This window comes from Mycetomoellerius zeteki, unplaced genomic scaffold, assembly GCF_001594055.1.
Source record: "Mycetomoellerius zeteki isolate Tzet28-1 unplaced genomic scaffold, Tzet1.0 scaffold149, whole genome shotgun sequence".
In the NCBI taxonomy this organism is placed as follows: domain Eukaryota; kingdom Metazoa; phylum Arthropoda; class Insecta; order Hymenoptera; family Formicidae; genus Mycetomoellerius; species Mycetomoellerius zeteki.
In genome coordinates, this window is record NW_017256436.1 from 737,480 (window position 1) to 765,445 (window position 27,966).

The 27,966-nt window shown below is 36.8% G+C and overlaps 1 protein-coding gene across 4 annotated transcripts in view; it reads right to left on the reverse strand.

Annotated features, from left to right (window-relative positions):
• Positions 1 to 14,178: 14,178 nt before the first annotated feature.
• The window catches only part of Tsp26A (Tetraspanin 26A), a 114,436-nt gene continuing 100,648 nt past the window's right edge, over positions 14,179 to 27,966 (reverse strand). For 2 of the 4 annotated variants that reach the window (XM_018444320.1, XM_018444318.1), the window contains exons 5-9: positions 27,030 to 27,128; positions 22,878 to 23,006; positions 22,713 to 22,763; positions 16,097 to 16,213; positions 14,179 to 14,747 (exon numbers count right to left, since the gene is read on the reverse strand). In XM_018444320.1, coding sequence (XP_018299822.1) covers positions 14,679 to 14,747; positions 16,097 to 16,213; positions 22,713 to 22,763; positions 22,878 to 23,006; positions 27,030 to 27,128 — 465 coding nt within the window. In that variant the 3' untranslated portion in view covers positions 14,179 to 14,678. Of the gene's footprint in view, positions 14,748 to 16,096; positions 16,214 to 21,029; positions 21,141 to 22,712; positions 22,764 to 22,877; positions 23,007 to 27,029; positions 27,129 to 27,966 lie in introns of all 4 variants that reach the window. The other 2 variants (XM_018444321.1, XM_018444319.1) reach the window with 2 other exon arrangements.

The following is a 27,966-nucleotide window of genomic DNA, read 5'->3' on the forward strand; positions in this document are numbered from 1 at the left end:
ATAACAGACAGTAGACGTCTTTATTTGTTGTCAAAGGCAAACATGAAAAACGTACCATATAGAAAATATATATTGTGTCAAGAATTATATGACTGAATGGCTTAATATAGATAACATTTGCGCCGCTGTAGTCGTCTTTTCATCCCGGTCATTTTTCTTTAAACTTTAACGAATGTCATACCGGAACGGTATATCATTTTCGTGTTATCGTAACTAAATGATTAATCGTATCACGTACTTCATATTCTTATAATGATGTAGTACACAATCACGACAGTCATTAAGATAAAGTGGAATTTATCTGATAAACTTCGTTGCTTAGATGAATTTTGATCTTTTTTATTTTTGTTCATAAATTTCTTTTATATTTTTTTTATAGTTCTCAAGGTTTTTATGTTCCAACAATTTTTCTTCAATCAATTTTGAAGGTAATTATAGAGATAGCATATGATCATAATGTCGATTTATTGTACATAAAAAATAAGTTTCAAATTAATTGTAGAACTTCTTATTGACTGAAGTTTGTGGCAAGCTTATTTACGTAAGAAAATCAGATAGTTTACTTTATTATTTATCACAAGATATATATAGAAAATGATATAATTTCTATCCTCTCGAATAAGTGATGAAGACGGAAATTAAATCATTGAATTAAATTATTGACTCTACATTACGTTACTTATCACGATGTGGAACTTTGATTCGACGTTATTTGAATTTTCGTTTCTCTAAGTTGCATTTAGTCGTCCGCAAATCCAAACGTCACCGCATGCCGGCAAATCACTGCCATGAATTAGCATAATCTTCTCGTCTGTGTACAGTTGCGTCCGTACAGGCTAATTCCTAGCCAAGTATTTCCGTTATAAGTAAAGCCAAGAGTTAACGTTTCATATACCTTATCGCAACCAGAAACGCATATTTGCCTGGCTAAAATAAGCCGCTGCGCATAATATACAGCAACACATATTCTTGTATGTAATAATTATTCATGGAACTGCGTGTACAAGCATGTGCGTCAAGCCAATTCACATTGTCTATGCAGTTCCATGTGCAGCAGTATTTTCAGTTTATGGTACGCAGCTACTTGTTGCTATTCCTAGCAGGCGACGAATGGATTGACATATATTATTGCTCACGCATACAGCACGAGGCATGCATCGTTAAATTGATTCTTCTAAGCTTTATCGATTTGTTGACAGGAAGAATCTACGCTAAATTTGCAACGTGATATATATAATAAAACGAATAAAATCGACTGTAAAAAATATCTCTTTTCGATAACGAGAACGTTTGGTATTTTTATAATAAATAAATGATGGATTCCGCTCTAAAATGAATGACCGAATAATGGAATACTTTTTTATCGTGTTGCTACATCAAATAGAAAAGCTTTGAAGCTGTTCTTTAAAATTTTAACTATCCGAGAGACCAATATAAAGAAAATATGTCAAAGTCGTATAACGGCTTACGATCGGCGTTCTCTCTCTCTCTCTCTTTCTATTTCTCTTTCTCGACGTCTCCCTTTTTCTTCTTCATTCTTTCATAATTCTTCTCCTTTACGTGGTATTACGTGAGTGTCACGCGTCGAGGCTAACTTATGCGATACTTGACACAGAACTACTGGCGATAACAAGCTACCTGGAACGAGAATAACAAGCATCTCACATTTCTATGATGAATCTCGTGGTGTTAACGTAGTGAGCGATACATCCGCGATGACTCATCACGATTTTTCAGTATCATTCGCTGAGATGACGGGGAATTTCGGACAGCGCGAAAGAACGCTTCTCATCGTTACTCAGTCTCGATTATTGATTGTCAGATGTAATTCGCAGTGTCGATGTAAAAAAAGAGAGAAAACGTACTGACGCGCCGGCGTATCACCGGACTAACGATACACGCAGATTACATAAGAATTCAATCATCAAACGGACGTCGAAGCGCAATTAATTCTCTTACTATTTTTTTTTCTTATTTTTTGCATTTTGTGTTTTCCTGAACGTTTTGATTTACGAATGCAAAACGAAAATGTAAATATATAAACGAGAAGTTTAAGCGCAAGATACGTCAACTGATGTTCGATGTCTGCCGTTGGAATTTATTGTCATACGTTACACAGACTGTTCGGTAATCAGGTGATTAGAATAATATTTGTAGGCAGTATTATATATTCGCTTTTTTTCTTTTCTTTTAACGAAGGCTATGTGAGTATTGACAGACGAGGATCAATATATGAGTTTTGCAACGTAATATATTGCTTGTCTGCAACTGATTTTCTTGACTAAACTTCAGCGATACATGTGGAGGAAAATTTAACATGAATATATCGCTTCTCGTCAGGCTTATAGTTTCGCGGCTTCCTTGTCGCGCATCGGACTTATGCTCGTTGGACCGCGGCATTTCAGCTCTGCATCTACTGTTGTCTTATGCTAATCTGAACACCTGACATTTTCGCATTACGCAATTCTCGCGCATGATATCTAAATTCTCTCTCGCGCGCGATGTACCGTATATTATCCCATTCGATCGCCAAATACGCGCCTGTCAAATATGCACCCGTTAAATTTGCCAGGCAATTATGTACCACTGATATCACGATATTCTGTACTGTGGAAGCTTCTGAAGATTTAGACATAGAGAATATTGTATATTTGAGATAAAACAAGCATGAGTTTAAAAAATAAAAAAATTATTTCACTTTACTTGTTGTTCGATCTTGTCAATATCGTATATTTGTAATAATGGTACTTCTATATCGTTCAATCACTCCTATTTTAAAGGCAAAATGTCGTAAACATCTTGTATGTACAATAAAGTGACACTCACATATTTTTTCCTCAGTGTAGTATTTGCAGCTCTGTCGCCAAGAGAGCGATGTTTACGGAATCGATATGAGCTGACGTTGCAACGAGGACTGCGACTTTTAATTACGAAGACGCGCATAAGTATCCTCGCATCAATTTTTCAAAATAAACGTTTGGTATTTTTTCTTGCTGACGTTGTCCATAAGAATCTCATTAATTCTTGCGAAATTGCGCGTAGTACGTATCAGATGTTATTTTACGACAGAAAAAGATAATTAGCCGCGTATCTCATGCGGACGCAATTACAAAATTCGTTACTGAACTTCCTCGTTCGTAGGAGATCGCGATTCTGCGTGTGTTCCTCGATTGATGTGACGGACGAACAAAACGTATGTCAAAATATTCAGTTCGGGCGATACCAAATCTGCTTCATTAGAAGACTCATTAGTCGCGCTGTAATTCAATATCGAACTATAACAGCTTTCTGTGTTATGATTATGATTATCAGTATGTTATTAAATGTTATACTTATAATAACTGAATAATAACTAGAATTAAGACAATGTAAGTTTAAACACTAATGATGTAATTTTTAATTATTTGACATTTAATATGGAGTTTACTTTTTAGCAAATGTATTGAAAATATCAATATTGTTTTACGCGATGTTTTATTTTTAATTTTAATAATAAAAATACTGATAAACGTTATTAACGCAATTTGAAAAATCAGTCTGGATTACGTCAATGATCAGGTATAGAAAGAATTCAAACTAAAGAATTTAAGTTAATAATAGAAAGTAAGTGAAGGAGAATATTTAAAATTAATTTTATCACACTCGAACAGCACCGAAACATTCAGTCTAAAAATAATCGGTTCTCAAAATATACTTTGCCATATCGCATTTATGCTTCTCGTTCAATTTATCAGCAAGACGTTTTAAACTTGTCGTGATACTTACACAGAACATTTTGCATGATAAAAACTTATCTGTATGTCGAAATGAACGAAAAACATAAAAATGCATTTACATTTGTCAAATTCAAACATCAAACTTTTTTGCAATGACTGTTCATATTGGAAACATCAGTGAATATCGGTTTATGTTTATTTAAGGCATTTTATTAAAGCTTTATCTAAGCATTCAATATGCGATTATACTTCAAATATTAACTAAGTAGTTACTATCTTCAGTATCTTCTAAATCTAAATTTTTAGTTGTATTATATTTTTACATAACGTTTAAGAAAACGAACTCTTACATAACATTTTTATATAAACGATTCACGATTTATATAAACGATCTATATAAAATTCACATAATGTGTACTTTATAGACAATGATAACAACATTATTGTACGTTTTCAAAGTAATTTTTGAAAGTTTTTGAAGCAAAGAACGGGACGCTTTTAAAATAAACAGAATATAATAATTAATTCTAAAACAATAAAAAATAATAGTTTTTTCTTTGGAATTTAATTCTCGAATATCTTACATTTAATTAAATTTATATTATTAATGATTTATAATAATATACGGAAATCAGACACCAAGAAAGTTCTTCAACTAAACTTATAATTAAAGAAAAACCGACATTTTTTTGTATATCACACATACTGTTTCTTTATCTTTTTTTTTTATATTCAATACAATAAAGATGTTATCCGCAAACGGGAACCAGTTAATCCGGAAACTTTGAGCAAAAACGATTATTTGCGATAATACTTTTCAGACATCAACAGTTGTTTTTTTCTGTATTTTGATATATTCATGATATTTTGATATATTCATGATATTAAAAAGACCTTGCGATATCAATGTCATTACCTTACGCATCGAATGCGGCATTTCTTGCAGGGTTAAAATCAGTAAAAGATCACATATTACATTTCAAAGAGTTAAACACAAGCTTATAATTGCTTCTTTTTTCAAATTTATTTTTCTAGTATTATCTCTAGTATTATTTACGGTGAGAACTAACAACTTTCAACTTATCTAAGCTGTTTTATCGCTTAGCATGATAGATAACTCATTTTGTTCCTATTGCCGTGATATAACAATGCGTTGAATTCTAAGTTTTTTGTCGTTCGGATTATGTGGCTTTAAAATTATATGAGTGTACGTACTCGTATATATTTGCTTTCATCACTTATATGACGACAATTTGTCCCAATTTAAATATTTATAGTTGTTGGTCGGTATTTAAATATTGATTTATGAATATGATATTAATATTGTCTGTGTTTATCGTACCAAATGTAATCGCCTCAAGCTGACAAATGTAGCAGCTTTTATTTTACAATGAACGTAGACTCTTCTATAATATCTGACAATCGTTGGATCTAGCGACGTGTTTGCCGCAGCAAACGTATTTTCTATTTTTATCCTCGCCTAACGCTTGGGCGATAAACCACACCTACGGAAGTAAATAGCCGATATTGCTATAATGAGTAAAAGATCCTGATAAAGAGTAAAAATTATATAATATGTTTCTAATAATTATCAATTTTTAAAAGCTGACACATGAAAAGTTGATAACTGATAATGAGGGTTTCTCAAATTACTCTTACATCCTTTATAGATTTTTTCAAACGGTTCTTAATTTATTTCTATTAATTTATTAATGTTGTCATTTATTTAAAACATTTGAGAAAATAGTAAAAAAGTTTTTGTACAACTTAAAATATTTAATAATCTATTTTTAATACAACGAGAATTAGAAGATGAATTGACATACATCTTGCAAAGAGTTAATGAAATATTTTCGTTTCGTGATTTCTTGCATGTTGCGATGCAACACGAAGGATTCATTGATGGTAAAATTAATCACTTACCTCGAAGAAAACTACACGTGGAGGAATAATTATTCCACGTTCTATGAATACTCGCGTCACAAAAATGCATCTTAGAAGGTAGCGTTAGTTTATCGATTCATTCGATAAACAAGTAATCTATGATTCTCGAGATTACTTGGCAATGTTAGAAAATAATTAAATTATCCAACGCGGAGTTATCACGTTTGTATCAGATTGCCGCACGCTTGTGTGTAATTTTCTTTTTACGTACGATGATCGTATCGCTGCGGCCGCGGTGGAAAAAGAAGGCTTGTTTTACAGTGCGTGTTAGTACATATGCCGCAGCCATTTATGATACGAGCATATATTCACAGACTTATTACGTTAGCAGAAACCATAGAGTGAAAAAATACTTTCGATACTAAAGTATATAGTATCATACGTAATAAAGATCTGAAAGCCACGTAAGTTGTAGTTAACGATAAAGAGTTGCAATCAACAATAATTTTTAGATTTTTCGATATTATACAAATAAAAAGAAAAACATATATTTTATGTCAATATCTAAAGGGAATTTTATCTCAAAATACATCTTTATAATAATGATAAAATTTATCTTATATGGACCGCGAGGTAAAGCCGTACTTTGACGCTTGTTTTGATGACTGATTTCATCACGCTTCATTATTTGAATATTATATCGTCATTACAAAGAATGATAATTATTCTAATTGCTGTTACGTGAGAATATATAATCGTAGCATAATGAATAAGCATATATCGACAAAGACGCGATATCACGGAATCATCGTTTCCCGACATGAAATATGGTATTTTTTTATCGATTGCAGACTACACCTGCCGAAAAGCATCAGATGATCCGTAAATAAGAGACTATTTTCTGATATGAGAAGGGATTGAACTTGACATGTAGATTAGATAAAGCCAGCCAGTATAGAAATCTGTGATATCGCACAGTCGAAAAAGTCGGCGAATCCTCCTTCTCTTTATAGGTCGCCGCGTCCTGGATAAGAAAACGCGAAAGTAGGCCTGAAAGGATTTCGCGAAGCCGCGGTCGCATATATATTTGTTTCAGCTGATTTTTATGTGAAGATTTTCCTGATATTTGTATCCTTGTCGGGTCGTCATTTTGTCATTCGAGTTTCGCGGATAAAGGAATCGGGTTAAATTTATAATTTAACGTTTCTCGCGTAGTAACCGTTATTCACAAAGATCAGAAATATCTACGTATGTCTCCATCCCATATAAGTTTGACATTTTCGATATCAATCGTGGCTTTCACGTATCTTATCGATTAAGAATATCCTCCTTTGTAGTCGAATACTGATCGAACACGAAAGCAGACATTCTAGAAAATGTTTAAAAATTAAACTTGTCCATTTCTACCCTTCATCGAAAACACGTCCATGTCCATTCGTGAAAATATTGAAGGGTCTATCTATAATCGAATCGGCATGAAACGTCGAGAGAAATATTGGAGCGGTATCAGGTGACTACGTAAAGAAACGCGAAGAAAACAAACGATAACCCTGAGTATCCTCTCCTCCCTCCTTCCCTCTTCGTTTGACTCGGTAAACAATAATCACGGTGATTGCTGTATAATGACTGTCCTGGTTCACCGTGGTCTACGTTGTAACTTTCACGTAGACCCTCTCGTTCACATATTGACATGTATTGCGCGAATACTGTATTTGAGGAGATGGTTTTCTCGACCGGTTTTCACGTAGTCGCGTATTTGAAAACAACATAATAATCGTATAATTAATGCTGGCAGTTAAATGCCACGTCTGTATTTACGTGGAGTCGAACGTACTCTCGTCCTAGATTGAACGAATTTCACGTATTTGCAGAATATATATGCACAACGCGACTTTCGAGCAATTCTGTCAGAAACTGGGTCGCGCGCCGGCGGGAGCTATCGTGTTTTGACAATGAAGACCCGCGCGAATAATCCTCTAACGGTGAACGCGACGTCGAGCGCCGAAGATTTGGTGCAAAGCACGATCGTGGCATGACACGATTTCCCGAGGGGAAGTACGTCTGGATCAACAAAAGATTTAGAGATTTCGATGGACGATTGTAAATCTTATCAATCTGATAATATTTATAATAAATAACGTCACTTTCATCGCATTTGGTGAATTTATTATGTGGAGGGGGCATTACTGTTTCAACGTAAAAAGAGAAAAATTTGTTTGATAGGTACTTTATATATCTATATATTTTACGTAATTATTCTCTTCTCTGTAATAAAAAATACATGCAGTCATCTAGTGGAGCGTGAGTAAGGTTTTATCTGGAAAGTTGCGAAAATAGCCGGTATAACTAAGTTAACTCAGCACTTGTCCGGTTACCATTCGATGCTATGGTCGACGGAACTGTTTTATTTCCTGTTCATCTCTCGATCGATAAATAATAAAAAATTTAATATTATTCGTTTAGTAAAGAACGATTGTATTGTAGCGCAATCGACACACGCGAACGATATACTAATAAAATATGTACGGTTTAATATACTTTATTATTTACAAAAAAGTAAATTAAAGATACGTAGAATATAATAAGACACGAACAAAATTTTATAACGTATAAAACTAATAAGCAAATTATGCAGCGAACATAATCAATGTAAGAAAGATATGCATTCTGTATTATTTTATATTTATTGATATTTAAAAACTTTTCGTATTTCCTTTCAACGTATGTATTTTATATGACAATTCATGTACCACATAAATAAACATAAATTGTCCCCAACGAAATTGTGCCAAAAATACCAATTATCGTAATTTTTATTGACTCACACGTTGATGGGTATAAATGTCAATTTGTTGCCCATAAAAACATTACAGTAGTCTCGTAGCCGTTACAAGAAAAGTATGTGGCTGTATTTACATTAGTTCAATTACAATGATTACACTTATTATGTGCTATTTACCTATATTACATATGTATATAGTCGCACCGATACAATAAATCGCAAATTATCAAAAGGTCAAACACCACAATGGCAGTGGTCGTCGAGACGGTTCGAAGCGCGATTAACAATCGTGGGTATATGTTTCATAATTGTTAAGTCGAGGTTATATATCAAAAAACAAGGCAGTACATAAACCGTAATCAACTTATACGAACTTCCTTCATGTACGGCGTATTCTTTTTCCATTCAATTAACTTGAAGCCTTTTCCTATTTGAACGCATTCGTGGCACGAGGGATATACTTCATTATGATTTCACTATCGGCTATTGAAATAACGAAGCTCTCGATTCGCTTCCTTCAGAATTTTTCGCTACAGTTTAACGAAGCGAGGATCAGTAAGATCGAAACAGTAAGAACATCGGTTTTGTTTGATCAGTTAGTCTACTCGGACGTGTTTCGCTTTTATATTTACATTGGGTGTACATCAGCGCGTGTACTGTATATACATATACACGAGTCATATAAAGTACAGATGAGTATAATCGTGCAGCATAATTGCGGTGGTGGCCGGGCATCACGAATTTTTTCGGCTCTTAATTATGTTACTTTGATGTGACGAATAATATCGTACATCGAGTTTAAATTGAAAATTTTCAAATCGCTTTAAATCCACATTAAAAAATCATAGAGTATGCATTAAAAAGCTGTAAGAGAAATAAAAGATATAAGATAGTTTTTAAAAATACGGATGTAACGCGATTTAGAGATAGGCTATTCGATCATATATTTTTTGTGATTACCTTTTCAAATTCATTGAAGAAGCGTCGTCTTTGACTGCACGTTTTTGGCACGATAAGTGATTTAGCTGGATTATCACGATACAATCGTACGCGGTTACATATTTACAAGATTCGGACTGCCGGATAACAAACCCCATTTTTTATTCTACACGGAAAGAACATTATATTACATAATTTTTGTTCACCATAACGGTGTTGGTCAAGCGATTAGACTATCCCTTAGTTCTTTTTTTCTTTTTTACAAGTACATATACAGTATTTACAGGAATTCGAAAGAAGAAATGTAACGTTGTAATTTTGCCCGTAAGATACAGACGAATCGAATAATCAGATTTAAATTATCAATTATTTTGGGCGTGTTAAATTGCTGGGTTATTATCATTACTTGAAGACGAATATTTATCATTAACATTTAAGTTTGACTACGTTGATATTGTGAGAAATATCTTAGATATTAATGAAATCGTTAAGAGCTTTTGTTCTTAATATTTGATATATTAAAAAATTGTGAATTAATAATATAAAAATGAATTTGTAGAAAATAATTATGTAGGATATAAAAAAATGTAGAGAAATAATAAACATAGATTACGTCTGTACAAGTGTGTATAGATAAAATTAAATAAAATTAAATAAATAAAAAGAAGGAAAAGAACAACAAAAGTAAAAATGTAAACCACTTTCTTTATTAAAACGTTAATAAAAAAGAAATTATACGCAATAATCATCGCACTAAAAAACAAAATGTGCAAGTGTTTATGAAAGATTACAAAGATGCGCTGATAAATTGTGTACAAAGATTAAAAACTTGTCAATTCGTTTGAATACGACGCGAGATATGAGAAACTATAATTTCACAGAAGTTAGTTTTGGAAGTAAAGCTGATCTCCGATCGCGATTTTGGAAGGACGGCTGCAGCGTAGATTGTTGCGAATAATTAAAATTAAATTGCTAAACCAGATTACTGGCTCGATCTTGTGGCAACGATTAGATACCTTATAAACCTAAGTAACTGATATTTAACGACGCAATGTGAAACAATGGAGAATCATGATGATCAACGTGCCTGATCTGCGACTTGCGTAAATTTAAGGAGGAAAAGATTGACAAGGCAATCTTACAAAGGCATAAAATGGGCTAAATCGCATACTAACTTAACGCTCGACGCACTACAGTACATCTTCAAATCGAAATTGGTTTAATTCGTGTCACGTGATCCGCATATTCTTTGACGAGACTGTCTGTTGCGGTTTTCTCGACGAGGATATCGGATCAGGTTAACAACTCGAGTTAATGGAACGATACATAGACCGGGAATGTCGGGTTTAGCAAATTGTTTCGACGATTTTGTATTAGACGTACGCATCAGCTCGTCGCGCGTCTTTGCGAATGAAATATAGAAACCGCGATGTACTTCGCTTATGCGCACATCGTTACGTATATCGAGATGTATATTTTTATGAGTAAATCTTATTTTTCTAGGGAATGTATCGCGATTCGTTTTTCTACATTTCAATCTTAGCAAAATAGATGATTGCAAATCTGTATGTACACAGTCGTCATTAAAACACATACGCATCCGCCGCTCATATCGTCGTCATAAAGGAGAGTATTATTTTGAGAGTCTTCGTCTTAAATAGCACAGCCTTTGCTAAACCCGTTTCCGCATTCGCATCGATGGCTCGTAAAAAATCGTCGGTTAACTTAACTTCTTTATACGGCGAAACGAGTGACTAATTAACGTCACGGATCACAGCACCGTGAATTCACGATAGAGAAGTTCCTCGGGTGGGTTAACAATAAATTCGCAAATTTTGTTAAATAACAACAGCATTCCTCCAAGTGTCACGTTAATTGTATTAATATATTCGGCTATCTACCGTGACGCGACGAGATTTACAGGGAATTCCGCAGAAGCGTAAGATATCGGAATGATATATTTTACATTCATGCTCGAACTATTTAGCAACAGATTGTATCATTGATTGGCACGTGGATTGATCGAAAAAAATACATTTGCAGTTTGCGTTTAGAAGTTTCTTGACACAAAAGGCTGAAACATCTTAAAAACTGAAAAATCATGTTTGTTTGTAATTTTTTTTTCATACGTATTTAATATGAATGTCACATGTATTTAAATCGCATTTTTAAATTAATTAAGAATTACTTGCGTCCCGTCATGGAAATTGGCAGTTTACGGATATTGCAAGTCAGTACGCAAGTTTTGCGTACGGGCCAGCCCGCGTGAAAATTCCTTATCAACCAGTCATAAGTTTTCAAAAAAGTGTCTTTTACTTTCTTCGTTCGCAACAAGGAAATAAATTTTCGAAGATTCGGAAGTGCCTCGTGAAACATTTCCTCAACTATTCCCACAAACTTTTGCTCCGTTGTTAAGTTCGAGCATAAATAAATACATAGAACCGTCGCGTTTCTCAGTACACAAGATTTATAAATATTAACAGCCCAAGTTAGCACGTTATGCCACCCGCGTCTACTCGCACAGTATAATGCACGTAAACCATGTAATACACGTACTCCATGTAATTTACTACACGATATAAAATGCGGCCTGGTCGTATTTACTATCGATCCTTCAGTAACATATGTCGAAATCCCTCGGTATTATTTCTCGTGAAGTATTTTCCAAATCGATAAACATTTAAAAGATTATCATAATTTATGACTGTGTTTGTTTATGCTTGTCATTTTTTTTTTAGTTTGGAGTGTTAAACTCCATCACACGTAAATTTAGCAAGAAATTTAAAGATTAAATTTTTCTGATAATTAAATTTTCAAAAATATAGCGAAACACGAGGAATTATTACGTCAACATTCTCGATGAACTCGATAAACTTATTCTTGTTTGTGCTCGTAGTTTCCATAGCAATAAACAGTCACGATCGTAGAGTCGAAGGAGGCTTTCGACAGTTTCGACATGCTTTTCAATATAGTATCGATACGATACGTGCGGTAGACACGGTGTATGACGGACACCTGATCCATCGATGGCGGGATGGAATGTATGCAAATTAGAAGGAATCGATATGCCCGAGGTGGCACGGTGGATTACTGTGTCGTTTTGACGACCGATTGGGAACAAGGAAAAGTTATTTGTGTACATGTATATGTTGTATGGCTGCCGTTCTCTGTCACGGCGGAGAGTTGTTAATGGTTCACTTGTGCGGTGAAGTCGAATTCTCTCGTTCACCGCGCCCCCACGACGACGTTACGTTGACCAATCTTATAATAGCTCGACACATTGTAGCTCGCAAATTCTAGACGAGGGTATTCGTGCGTCTTTTTTTACCCTAAACGCACGAAACGTATCGACTTTTCTCGTTTCTGAAGAGAAGAACGGGATTTCGCAGTCGACCGTGTCCTGCAACGGTCGAACGGTTTCGCGCGAGCCCGGAAGAAGCTGGTTGCATTTATCGTTTAACTTCGCTAATACATTAATTTCTTGTTTCGTATAACTGAGTTTCAATAGAAAATATTCGACTAACAATAGTTAGCAATAATTGACGTTAATGCCTGAGAATTAACTACATCGACAGGCTTGATTAATTAATTCTGATTGACAATCTCCTGTCTCTTTAAATTATGGCCTCGACTTATGTAGAAAACGAAAATGCAGTTAACTGTGATTAGCGACGATAATCGATGTTGATGCAATCAACCTTAAGGCGTCTCGAGAGAGATCGAATTGCGAGTACCAGGCACCGGATGAGATTCCATTGTTTGCCCTAGGAGTATCGATTTTCCGTGGAATCGAGTCCCTCGCTTTGAGTGTCACTTGTGATCGCTTATTGACTTGTCAGTTTGAGTAGTCCGGATATACCAGAATGAATATATCCGATTCGAGAATATCCATTTTGTACAACCAAATGGTTTGATTAAATGAGCTATATTCTTAATGCTCAAGAAATTTGTAGATCATATATATTCAAATGAAAGTTAATTTAATATTTGAAAGAAATATTAGCAAAAAATACTGTACAAGTATTTATATATAAAGTTTTTTTGTTCGAGAAATATTTCGCAGATTGGAGTGAACTCATTGAACAAATAAGCTTTTCCACGATTTTTAAAAGATTCAATTTCGATATATTAGATTTATGTGAAATGTTTGAAGCAATCATTTGAAAGTGGATGCCTGGATCTCGCAATTTTTAAGAGAAATATTTTGGCGCACGATTCCTCGCAAAGAAGTAAATACGTTTCGCAGGCAGCAACGTCAAGATGAAACATCGGACATTTCGTGACGATATACTGCGATGCACTCGTCGAAAAACGCTCGCGTCGTGACAACCAGCGTCTTCTCGTCGATGTTAGATAGTGAGAGAAATTGATTTTAATTAATAAAATATATTACAAGATAAATTTTTTATTCTAACGTTGGATGATAATTTGCCAAAAATTAACATCCTGAAATTAAATATATAACTAATTTAAATTTAGGCCGGTATTCACATAGTCCGTTCTTATATTTAAAACCGTCTTAAGTATAGTTTTTAGATATCATAAACCAATCACGGAACCTAAGATAATCACATTACTTAAGACAATCTTGAAATAAGAATGAATCATGAATACCAGCCTAAATTTAAGTTAGTAATATATTTAATCTCAGTGGGATTTCAATATATAATTTTCAATTTCTTTCTATATAAACTTGATTCTCATGCTATTATATATATTAGCACGTACAAATTTATATCTCTGTATAATCTTTGTATAGAAATAATTCGACGTAGATTATATATAATAGGTATATTTAAAAATTAGGTATAAATAATTAAATTACAATGCCGTAAATGAACGATATGTGTGTGTGCATGTAGATATTTTCAAAAAATTCATTACTTTTGAAGATTACTCCGTCTATATTTACGATAAGAAATCTATTCAAGAGCGATGTTAATCAGCGCACGATTGCAAAGAACAAGAACAAATTTTGAAAATAATCAATTTCTCTCATTATTCGACAAATCAAATGATTAATCGATTGGACGGTATGGAAGGAGCAAGACGGGGTCATCGCACGCGACTGTTTCTCAAATATTTACAAGTCGAAGGATTCGAGCGGTGTGAAACACAGCGCTGTTGGGCGGATCTGATTAATTATCGTTGGAGAATCGCATTCGGTATCCAATCAGAGCTGTTGCCTCAATCGCGAAAATCCTTCGAAGTATCCGTCTTCTCTTCGTCCGGGAAAAGATCCAGTTGGTCCACTCGCCAGTTCTCCGAGTTCGCGTCGAGACTTTGTAATTTGATCAACGTAGCCGGTTAGCATCTATAAAGATAAGATGCTAGACTGCCGTGGGGGCACGCGATTGTCAATGCCACTTCGCCTTTTGCGCGAATATATCCGCGCGCAGATTCTGCGCGAAGCAGATTCCCAGAATCTGAAAACAACAAGAACACTCCGTTCATTGCTTTGTCGCAAAATAGCCATGATAATTAGAAACGTTTTTTCAGCATTTTCACAAAATATTCATGAATATTTCAAACGTCGTTTTAATTGATATCTGATACGATTTTCTAAACATACAAATAATATTCCTCTTGCTGCTGTCAAGTAGCCAATTTCCAAGAATATTTTACAAAGTATTCTTTTAGTTAGCAGGAATAATTTAAACGTCTGCTTATTTAATCATTTATTATTGTATTCATGAGCCTATATGTTTTTATGTTTAAAATAATTGACGTATAAATCTGCCATGATTTAGATTTGCGAAAATGCTAATAGTGTTATTTATAACTGCAGAAATTTAAATATAAAATACATTGATACAACATATGAAATTTATCGAAGAATCGATAAATTTTTTAGTTGAAAGAAAATTACTGAAATTAAATTTTCACTACTACTTAGTAATATTTGTGCTTATCGTCAATATGCGCTACATTTATATACATCTTTAACTTTGAACAATTAAATACGTATATATAAAATATGCATAATTTATAGTAAATACAATTAGTCTGAATAATTGAATCGTACATAACATTAAGATGCAATCGATAAGTTCTAATACAACGAGCAATATCAACATGCTTTGGCATCTACTTGTACACTTATTAACATATATAACGAAAAAATTCATTACGCAAAGTAAGTACGAATTTAAAATCCTTTAATGAAATTCAAGAGAGGCTCTATATTATGCTGATAAAAGCACTTGCGCCGTCTAGCTACGTGTTATTATGTATCTCGCATCTACTTTACGTCTTCCCGCGTGTAACACTGCGAATGAAATAGATAGTCAACGTTGCAAGCACGGGTAAAGTCTCACCTTATTTCCTTTAGGGCATACAACGGCTCCATAATGCAGCGGTCCGCATCGATGAATACATCGCGAGAAACGTGCTAAAATCTCGTTTTAACACTTTGAATCAATGACGGCAATCTTGAGCGACATAGAATATATCTGAATCGCAAATTGAAAATTAAGCGAGAGTTGTACCAAGAGTTTGAGTTTTCCATTACGAATTGAATTTTAAAAGACTCTCAACTACCGCAAAACGTCCAGACGTTTCAAAATATAATGTTTTACGACGAAGATTTCTATCTTGATGCCCCGTAATTGACGCTTTATTATTTAATTTAGTCAAGTATTGAACGTACGGAGATTCAAAGTGTTAATTACTCGCAAGTCAAGTCAAGGTACTTCCACGTACTCGTTGAAAGTTTATCGATGCGTGCCAAAGATCGGAGCTTGTACTTATGGTAATGCATTTTACTAGCGTATACCTGAGTGAATGCTGTGCCAACTGCACCGCTGGCAATCGCGAGAAGATTTCGTTCTACCCACTCTTCGCCGGCCTGTATGCAACCTTTTTCGTAAATCACTTTGGCGACCTCAAAGTTCTGTAAAAAAAGAAAAGGAAACTGCTACTTCGCTTACCGTCAGCTGTCCCCCCTTCCCCGATGTTACGCTACTATTATAGTTGTTAGTCCAGGACAATTTCTCGATGGCGGTGGCCATTAGTTAGTTCCGTGAAGGTTTCCGTAGAGAAAGTGAAAGGATAACTGCACCGTTGTTTATGTAACCCCGGTTTACCGTCGATCGCGTCAATCGGTTGCTATTTTAATGCGCGAGTGTCGTAATCGATTTAAACGTTCGTCGCGACGCGCGTTTCTCCATTTACGCGAATTGCGGCAATAATCAATGCTGGTTTCAACGATAGTTAATAAATTACAATAATGAATGCGGTACTTTAATGCGACTGCACGTTGGATATATTTTAAACTATATTACAGCAATCTTATTCTGTCCTTGCAAGAAGAGATTTATTTATCGCGAACGAATTATAACGTTGACGCATCGGCGTTTCAAAAGATTACAATGCGCTCGAATAATCATAAACGGAGCGCAAAAATCGCTTACGAACGGGAGCGAGAATAAAATCACCGATGATAACTCTCGGTCGCGGAAATAACGAGAATCCGCGAGAACACTGAAAAGGTCAGACCGTCCTCGCTTTTACATCCCGCCAGCTCGACCTCGTTCTTCGTTCCGTTAAGTGAAAACTCAATAAGGTACTTGGTCCGGTCGACGCGTTTTCTCTCTTGAGTTTTTCACGATTCCACCACGAGAACTATATCACTCGGAGGGAAGCTCGTCCAGGGTGAGCGAAAGAACGATAACGTACGTTATATACGAGAATGACGTTCTTAAAAGAGCGATATCCCGACTCTCGGTCGCGGCCCGAACAATGAATTTCGCCGTTTAAATTTTCTAGCGAGTCTCCTGCCGGTAACTTCAATTTCCAGTCATATAAAGGTAGCAACCTAATTTATTAAGAACGGACGGGGATACGCGGGCTACGCCGGAGGGGTGCAAATCGAGCCAGGATCGTAAAGTGGATCCAAAGAAGAAAGAGGAAGAAGAAAACGGAGGAAGATTTCAACCGGAGGGAGTGGAGGGCACGTACTCGAGAAAACATAGTACATATATATAAAATATATACATCGGTACGCAGAAGGCGGAAAGGGAAAGCATGTAGGAGGCATTTACGGGGTCGGGATGGGCGGAGAGAGAGCCTAAGTAACAAGCCCATTCTGTTACGCCGTGCCTCTCGCGTTTACCCTCAAGGAGCCGAAGGAGTAACTATCAAGGCTTTCAAGCTGCTACTTCATTTACACCTTCCTTTATCCCTCTTCGCTACCCAACTTTTCCTCAATGTCGCCCCTTCCGTCTCCTCCTCGATACGCGAGCGATATTGTACGATTCTCTCATTAGCGGGGGGCGTTAGATGCTCTAATTACCTAAGAGTTTTCACCACGTTCCCCATCGAAAGATTTCTGGGCGCGGATAACTGCTAATTTATTCTGGCTCTTCAATGTTGCGCGCCGCGTGTCAAAGCGGCCGACGATGCGCGGCGATGACAGCGTGGCGGTGAGATTGGGGAAGACCGAAGGTGGAAAATAGACGACGAGGGTCTGGTGTGTACCCAACGTGACTTTGGTTAAGCGCAGTTAATTGAGGCTCTGACAGGGTGTAAGCTACGAGTGGCGAAAATTTTTCAGCGCCGGGTGAGAGAAGATTAATTTGACGGTGGAAAAAGCCTTTCAAGCCAACGTGCCACTCGTTTCTCTCTATTCATCTCCACTGTTCGTTCAGCTACTTGCCAACATTTCTCACTTCACGACGAGATCCTTTCCCGGGCGTTTTTCAAGCGCCGCGGAACAGCACGGCGATGGCAGCCTCCCTATTTTAGCGTACTATAATCTGCTGTATTAGCATAGATAACATCGCAATTCTGGCGCGGTACAATCGCGCGCGCTAGCGTATAGATAAGCGCGCGATTATAGCGTAGCATAATCCCGGGCTCTAGCGTAGTAATATAATCCTGTGATTTTAACGTAATATGATTCTGTGTGCCTCGGCCGGTCGGCCGGCCTTGTACGTAATTCTACCGTATAATTGCTCGAGCGATGTTACTTTATGACCCGATATGCTTTACGATAATCTTTCTCAATCAGTATATAAAGAATCAACATAAATCTGAGATATTCTGATACGTGAAAAATTGCCAGATGCAATTTCAAATGCAATTGCAGATGTAATTTTACATGCATTTTCTGATTGCGCAATACGACATTTTTTTCCAAATCAATTTACCATTGAATCGTTAATTTCGTAGCTACATATTGACAAACCAACGGTTAAGTTAATCGCATTTTAATAGCAAATTTAATTATGAATTTCTCGATAATTTTCGATTAAACGTGTCAATTAATGTTACATTAATGTATGCCAGTTTACTAGCCGATATGTCAATATGCAATCTTGTTACGATGTAATTGGATGCGAACATCGTCGAAATAACAATAAAACTCGTCGGCCGCGAAATTGAAATTTGAATAATTAGCATGGAATTAATATAGTCGTTCTGAGAGAGAGAGAGAGAGAGAGAGAGAGAGAGAGAGAGAGAGAGAGAAAGAGAGAGAGACAGAAACGCTCATGTTTATGATGCGTAAACTGGTTCTTCGGGCGTTTGTTGCGCATCGGAGTGAGGTAGTATAATTCCAGCCGTCAAGATTATGCAGTGGGTTGGTAATTTACCGTACTGATTATGAGACAGGAAAAACTTATATTATTGCATCGCGTGCCAGCTTCGTATAAACACTTTTATAGAATAGTTGCACGGTGCGCGCGCTTATGACTTACGCTCCTATCTTCATTAAGGTATATAATGTGCTTAACAATGCAGAAAGTAGCGTTTTCGAAAGAAAAAAAAGATGAATAAACGAGACGGCTATCGTTCGAAATCATGTGAAATTTTTTGAGGAATTAACAATAATTAGCATGGAATTTGAATAATTAGCATAAAACTTCAACAGATAATCGTAATGCGTAAAAGAGTATGTGTAAACTATAATATGAAAACGTATGGGTGAGATTTCTATATTTATTATTATATTTTTATATTTTATTATATCTGTACTCTTCTTATATCGGTACTATATTATTTTATGTATATCGGTACTCTTATACGCAAATATTATCTCTTGACATTTTACCTATGAAGAATCATAATCATAAATGTTCGCCGTAAGTATTGGCAGATATTTGAATTGGCTATTCGATATACTTGGTTTTTGCAAAATCAAATTTGCACGAGTACACATATTTCAGTGAAGATGCTTGGTGCACATTGTGTACGCGCAACTGAATATTGTAATACGAACCGTGTGTTGTCATGCGGAACACAAAATTTCTTCGGACAGTTATGCTTCGATTGCTATACCATACCGCGAGTTTTGTACGCGTGACGTTTTTGTTTAGAAGCGGGATATACATAGTACTTACCGTATCGATTCTCCCTCAGCTGTCGCATATTAATACAAAATGCATCGCCAGAAATACATGATGTACACGTCATTGCTGATACTTACTTGCTATCTGACCCATATAACGGAGAGATACGCTTAAGCGAATACGTAATAATGGTATTTTTAAATTTGATAATGCAACGAACGTACGCTATCGAACAAAACGCATTAAGCAGAAATTAAAATGATATATCAAATATATAAACTGTCGTGAAACATTACCGAGGCATTATCACGAATCACCGGATGTCCTTTTCATTGCATTGATTCTTTTTAAATCGACTCGAAATCGAATTTCTCACAATAAACAATTTCAAACTCTTCGGTTAAAAGGGCATTCGGCGGTGATTTTCGAAACTTGTGCAAAATTTTGTTACGTCTACACATCTAATATACATGCGATCACGTTCGTAAACAGCGAATCATCTTTACTGAAGTAATCGAGAAGCTGGGAAATTGCAACTTTCTTGCGCGTAAGTCAGTCGCGTCAAGACATGCCGCGCGGGAAGCATCGCGCTTAATGGAATTAAAGCTTTAACAGTAAACCGCTTTGCATCGCTCGGTCGATCGCTTCGCCTGCTCGCCGGTTCTTGCCCAAGTTTACTTTTTCCGGTCTTTGCATCGTATGTCGGTGTAAAAATGGATCGATCGGCGCGTCTGGAATATTCATCACACACGTAGGTACGCCTTTAGAAAGGTAAGTAAGGCAACGGCCATTGAGGTGTAATAGCGCGCGTTACGTATTAGACGATGGAAATACACACGCTCGCGCGGATGTCACGCCGAGTGCAACGAACGATAGTCCGCGTACTTTCCTTTCCCTTCCGTGACGGCGGTCGCGCCATCAATCTCCGTGCTCGCGAACGTTATATTGGTATGGTATTTCTCCCGCCGCGAAATTCATACGCGCGGCGGTTCCTCTGAAAATCCGCGTTGCCTCGTATTTCTCGCGAGATTCTTCGTCGCCGCGCAATTCCGCCCGAATAAAATAGGAACACTCGCGGAAATAGAAATATCACTCGAGGATTGCTGTTTACGTGGACAACTATATCTGGAAAAATATGATAGGACTGAAATCTGGAAAAATATATTATAGCATATCCTATACTATAGTATCTAAACGTCCTATCTACCATTTTCAGATTTTCTTTTAATAATAATATTCTCTAGCTCGGTTTTTTGTAAACTTACGTAAAAACACCGTATTTTCGAATTATTTTAAGTAGAATATTTTGCGGAAAAAAGTGATCAATCGATCGATGTATTAGTTTAATAAATCGATCAATGAATGAAGAAAGTTGAGACTTCCCAGCTTAACGGACGAGAGTTTTCAGGATAAAAGTACCTGTAGAACCATGGTGCTGACCACAGTACCAGCGACGGGTACGAGGTTCAATTCTAGCCACTCCTCACCCGCTCTTAGGCAACCCCGCTCGAATATACTCCTCTCTCCCGTCTGCGTTGACCCGAGGGGATAAATAGAAATAATTTAAAAAGCAACACACAAGTGTACTTGCTCGAGCTCAGAGACTCGAAATTACGCCCCCGATTGTGGCTGCGGTTCACCGATAACGCGAGATTAAACATCGTTACTACGCTTCGCTTCCTCCCTTGACGACAACAAGAGTGTGCTCTTTGGGCGTGAATGAGGAAACGACTCGCGTTTTCTTCTTAATCGCGACGACCCACAACGTATAAATATATTTTTATGTAACGAGAACCCACAAAGCATACTCCAAGGGGAGAGAAAAATTTAAGAGAGTTTATCGACTGACGCGCGGGCATAACTTAACGATTTAAACCACAGGGGGAAAGTAAGAGAAATGTAATAAGGTGTTCGTGATGCTCGTCGTTGCGTGAAGCGATGTGAAGTGTGGGGTGTAACGATTGAGAGACTGGGTATTCGCGGTGGTATACACGGAACGTCGATTCTCCTCCTCGTGTAGCAGATTTTTACGGGATCCATTCGCAGTGATTCGACTGCGTTTGGAGTTTTTATTTTTATTTGCAAACTAAAACTGATCGAGTATGATAATCGTCTCGAATTTAATTATTATTAATTTACATACGACACGTACCGCGTACCCGTGATATACGTAGATAATATCGGTGACATTTAATACACTGGCTCGGAAAAAGCACTTTATCATTATTTATTTACTCGCGTTTTATCAGCCCGTAACGCATCGCGGCGCATTTAATGGTTCTCCGACAAAAAAATATAATTAAGCGACGAGGCGAGGGCTTCTCTCGATGAAAGCGTAATTAGCGAATGGGCGGGCTTCGAGCTATTACATCGGGAATGATATACCTACTCTTAAAATAAAGCCTCCACAGAAGTTCTTATCCCTCTGCCCTCAACCTATCTTCCCTTTTCTCTCCTCTGGACTCGACCATTTTCTCTCTAATTAAGTTCCACAGTTTCTTGACCCGGATCGTTTTTGCTCGCGCTTGTAGACATTGTGTAATCGTGCGCGCGCGACCCGCGCAAAACTACCCCGGAGAACTACTTCGCTATCTCGAATCTGGCCTCGCGCGATAGAGCACGATTCCAAAGACAAATTATTCGGCCCCTCTGAGGCACGTTCCACTTGGTTTACCGTACTTTCGTAACGGTGGTACAAAATGACACAAGTTTCGAATCGGAAACAAGGCGAAACTAGAAACGGTCGGGATGCCATGGTGTTACTCGTAATATGTGGGTGTATAGAGTATATAAGTTATACAATAGTTCTTGAAAGGTAGAGGTATAATTCTGATAAAAGGACTTCGACAGGATGAATTTAAAGACCGACACAAAGAACGGGGAACATAATAAGTAAGAAGGGACGAAAATATATTCGACCGAAAATAATGTTTGCGTAAGAAAAACTATTGTTTTCGCATCTTACTTATGTAATTCATGATCATTAACTTTTCAAATCTGGCTTTTTACGATAAACGTTATTTACCATATGACGAAAATAAATATTTTAATTAAGAAATGTTTTTATTGATATTAGCGATAGAATAAAGATGCTATACTTACGTAACTGGGCTTTCTTACATCATAACCGCATTGTTTATTTTTAATGATTTCCTGAAACAAATAAGAAGACGGTTTTACTTTCAACGATAGAATTAGTATCCGATGGAAAATAATTCTGCAATGCAGTAGCAACGCGAATACTATAATCAGTATGAAGAGAATTACATTAGGTTTTCGCTTGCAACAGCTAAAAGGCACGCCGCACGCTTCCCTCGAGCCTATATCGCTCGACGAACAATTAAAATAATTGTTGCGGTCCCAATCCTTCGGGCCCTCGATGCCGCAACATTGCAACTGAAAAATAAAACGACAAATTTTATAATATTACGACATAATGTATTTATATACATTAACAGAACCGCTACATTTTTAGTCTCTTATGGATTGTTATACGGATTTTACGACCCACACATCTACAGGATTTCAACGTTTTCTATGTGGTAGTTGGGCAGGAAACTCGCCGCAATTCGTTCGCAGACGAGAACATTATTCGTGCAAGACCGAAGTCAGGGAATCGCGTTCAAAATATTCTCTAAGGTTCGGAATATTTTGCATCATTGGCGGCGATATGATCAATCGCGGTCGAATTTGCGATGAATATCACGAGCGAGTATGAATTTCAAACGCCGTCATAAATAATTCCGACGGCGCTGGATATTCAGCCGGGGCAATATTAAATACGCGATTTAAAGGATCGTTCGATAAGAAAGGAAGAAAGCATCGTCTGGTCTGGAGACACCGGGGTAATAAACGTAAGAGAAAAAAAGATCTCGCTGTAAGGAGCCGGGTATTAAGACAACGAGAAAAAGGCCGTGGACTGACGTGAGTTGACAAGGAGGCTTGGTCGCGATCGAAGTCCCGAGACCTTCATTAAACCCTAATATCTGTCTTCTATACGAGCCTGAAACTTTTATTCTTCTTTCTCGACTACCCGTATGTGTCCCCATTGATTGGTTCAGTAATTTTTTTTACGCTAATCCGGCGGTTAAATGTAAGAATCAGCAAAGAGACATATTTTTTCTAAAGAATGATAAATTTTCCTTTAAATGTGACATTAATTCCACATATAACTGTGTAATAGCATTTGCATCGAATGTCTGCAATAATTAATCCATCGATCTTGCAAACGTTAATTCGTTTGGGAAAATCTCTTGCCAATAATAAGTGTAACATACGTTATATCGCTAGTTAATATTATGCTATATGTGTTTGATTAATCAGCCAGAGAGTGAACACACACGTATCTCGCGATTCTATCGTATAATTAATTAACCATGGGAATATTCGTACTTCTCGGTACGACAGTCGGCACAGGATAGGGGATATTTCACATTTAATTAAACGGCGTAAAAATGAATTACCCGGCGCGAAGTGTATTAGATTCTTGCATAGGGTTAAAAATAGAAAATCGATAGGGAGAATATCACGAATTCAATTATTAATAACGGGGTTGCATGTGAGAGTGCTTCATTTGTCGTTTCGCACGTACTTCCTATGAATTCGATTAATCAGGCGATTCTCTTTATCACGATATAAGAAGTGGCTGTCACGCAAAGCCGATATTGAGAGAAACGAAGAAAGAGAAAGCTCGGTGTTGAGCATCGAAAGATAATATCAAGCCCGGGTTTCGGGCAACTACGTAATTTAACCGATTTGTTTTCAGCGTATTCATTTTATTTTATTTAAATTATTCGTGCGGTAACGTTTCAATTTGTTTCAATCAAATATTCATAATACGAAACGCTGGTGCGCGGAATATTCATACGAGATGCGAATGCGAGTCGAGTATTGAGATACGAGATACGAGTTTCCGATTGTAGCTGGATTTAATTATTATTCGCTCGACGGCTGTACAGGTTGTATCAAGAGAGATCAACAACAAGCTCAGCGCGATTCGCCATCGATTTCTCTTTGGGCGAGAATTTCGCCGTATGCTTAAACTGATAGACCTAGAGCATATAACGATGAAATACAATCGGAATTCAGGCGAATGTAACAGAATCTTCGTACTATTTCAGTTTGTTATCGTCATTATACAATCTCCGAATGATAACGAGAAAGTTAATTTGGATTTTTTGGTCAATATTGAAGAATGGTATGTGCAGAGCGTTATTACAGAGTGAAATATTTACTACGGAAAAATCGACTCGAGAGGTTCTTTTGAGGATAGCATTTCTCTCGTTTGCCGGCGTATGCATCTCTCTTGATACATCCTGTACATCGATCGCATCGGTCCAAACCGGCCAAGTTGAGCCAATTGATAAGTGGGATGGCGACGGTAAATACGCTCCGTGCCACCACACGAAGTCGAAGTACTAAGCATTTCATTAACCGCCTATAAATGGTACCGAGTGAATCCCGACGGGGTCAGACAATGCGGTATATGGCAATTCGGTAGTGCCTCGGTTTCCCCAGGGCTGATAGGATTGCCGGAATTGCGCGTCGGCATACCGGGCGTCCCTATTGAAATCTCGTAAACCACAATTGGTCGACCGATCATCGATTAACGAGTTAGATGATACCGCGTCGAAGTCATATCGACAGTCATATCTTTAGATAAGACGGAATCACCTTAAAATACCCCTCTAAAATACTATTGAAGTAAACCATGATATTGTATATCTACATGTCACAATCGTTCGCAAAATCTATCGTACAGAATTTGTTATGCCTCGTAGAGATCTTATGACAGAGTCTAGTTAGACGATTTTGTTAAAATCCTACGAAAGAGAAAGATATATATATAATATATACACACATATTTCTTCCTTGTATATACATATCTCACTTTAACTTATACTTTCTCACTCTACAACTTCAATTAAGAGATTATAGAAGTGAGACAATATAAGATAGAGTAAAATATTATACAGAGAGAAAAAATATATATACCTTTTTCTCTCATAGGATTTTGACAGAATAGCTTGTGACCGGACTCTGTCTCTAGTCTCGGAACTCAGGAATAGAGTCCTCATAAATGTATTCAATTAATATAGTTTCTGATAATTTTTAATTAGACTGAAAAAGTATTATACAATATTGTTATCAATATTATATTACTTACATTGTTAATAGAAGATATCTAAAGGAGCAATAATAACTTATTTTCAATAAAAAATAAAATTTTGTTATTTTTAACTTCCATGTATGTCAAAATATAAATCAATTTATTTCTGTGATTAATTTCAAAGTAAACAACGTCCACATTAACGTTTGCACTTAGTAAATAATACGCTAAATTTGAATCAAAATTACAATACATCTTTTTGAGAAAAGTTAAATTGTTTATTATTTTAGTAACGACATACTGAGTAGAGGCAGACTTATAGAAATGATTAAACATAACATTCAATTGGGTATAATAGTGAATTTTACAGTATAGTTTGTTAAAATGCTTGTTGCATGAATTGTTGTATTAACTATCATGGAATGAGAATCCGTTAGACACGATGGTCCACCGATGATGGAACTGTGGTAATTCGATGCTTGCGGATTCATCAGCGGTTCCAAAACCCGCGCATTCAAACATTAACCGAATCAGTTTGCAAATGTTTCCGTATGTGCTCGCGTCGCGTAATAATTTATTATGTGTGTATGTACTATAATATTGATCGATGAATCCGATAATCTACGTAACATCTGTATGGCTACGAAACGACGCAAACCTCTCGCGGCATGTTTCGATATCGACTTCATTCATCCTCGTGGTAGACGTCCGCTTTTTACTCAAACTGAATCCCGCTAACCGCGCGACGGATTCGTTGGTTAAATTAATTCTCGCGGTTCTCGTTCTGCTGGATACTTGGCCGAATGTAAATCACTGTCGCGCGCTCGTAAAGTATGGCGAATGAAATTTTCGGTAGATCTAGTTTGGTGGTAACGTGCGAGCGCGTGTGTGGTTTACCATCGACTAGCTTCTACTGATAGGATTACCGAAATTGCGGCAGTGTACCCGAGCGGTTCTATTGAAATCTCATAAACCACAATTGGATGACTGGATATCGATTGTCGAATGCTACTATATTACGCGCCATTTGGATGCCGCCGCGTGGCATTCGGAATCTGGACCTAGCCAGATTTTCGTGCTGCGGCTACTCGATAAAGTTTGCGCGAGCTTGCGTTTCGGGAACCGTCTGACCGCACGAGTTCCTGCACTACTTAGAAATGCGAGCGCGCCTGCTTATAAAGGCTGCCGGTACACGTTCGGCTTCAGTAATTCGATATTCCGGCGGGGTAACGAACGCGAAGGAAGCGCCACATGTCAAGTTACTTTAACAGTTATAGTAATATAATTGAATTCTGATATAATCAACTTACCCAATCTTCTTGAATCCAATCAATGAGATTCTGCTGATCAGGATCCTCTCTGTAGTGGATAATGAACGCTTGGAAGCCCCCCGTAGCTTGTGATTTTATCTGCATAGTGAATAAAATATTATATTAATTAACGTCACTGAATCTATTTTTTGTTAATTAATTATTATTCTGGGATCTATTCTAAAATTTTTCAATCTATTTATCTCAATGTTTTCGCCCGAAATAAAAAAAAAAAGAAAAGTGTTTAATGAAATCTCGTGTATCGAAGTTTCGTAGTTTTTACAAAGTCTTATTACGATCAGTGATTTCCAGTTCACTAGGATATTCCCTCTCGATGATCGACGAGTGTCACGGACGTTGCAAGTGCAATTGCTCAAGGACGAATTTAACTTTCCGGCGGTCGTAAAATAGAATGGCGCACATTAAAACGCGAGCTGCGTGCGAGTACGGGGATATGATGGCACGTTTGTTGGTTGTCCGAAATTTCCCACTGTGAGAAAATTCTCGTCATGTTTAAAGGATACGGTTAATGGAATTAATTAGTAACCCAGGAACTCTCCTGCTGCATAATTATACGCAAACTTCGTCGGCGCCCGGCCTAGACTGTACTTTATATACGTGTTCGTCTTCCTCGCGCGCGGGTGTACATATACTCACAGAGAATGAGATTGTAAAATATGTCCCGACGAGTATATTGTACAATGCATTCGGCATATTCGCTTTGATAATTCAGCCACGCTTCTCGTAACTGCTGAATTAATAAACGCGGTAAGTAGAAACGATTACGAATAGACGCAGCGGAACTATCTCGAGGAACACTGTCTTGAAAATGTTGCGTATAATTGTGCAGGATAAATTTTAGGAAAGCTGTCTGTTCCGCGAAAGATCATCTGCGAAATATCATGAATAATTAAATGCGCAGAGGGCAATATGCAAA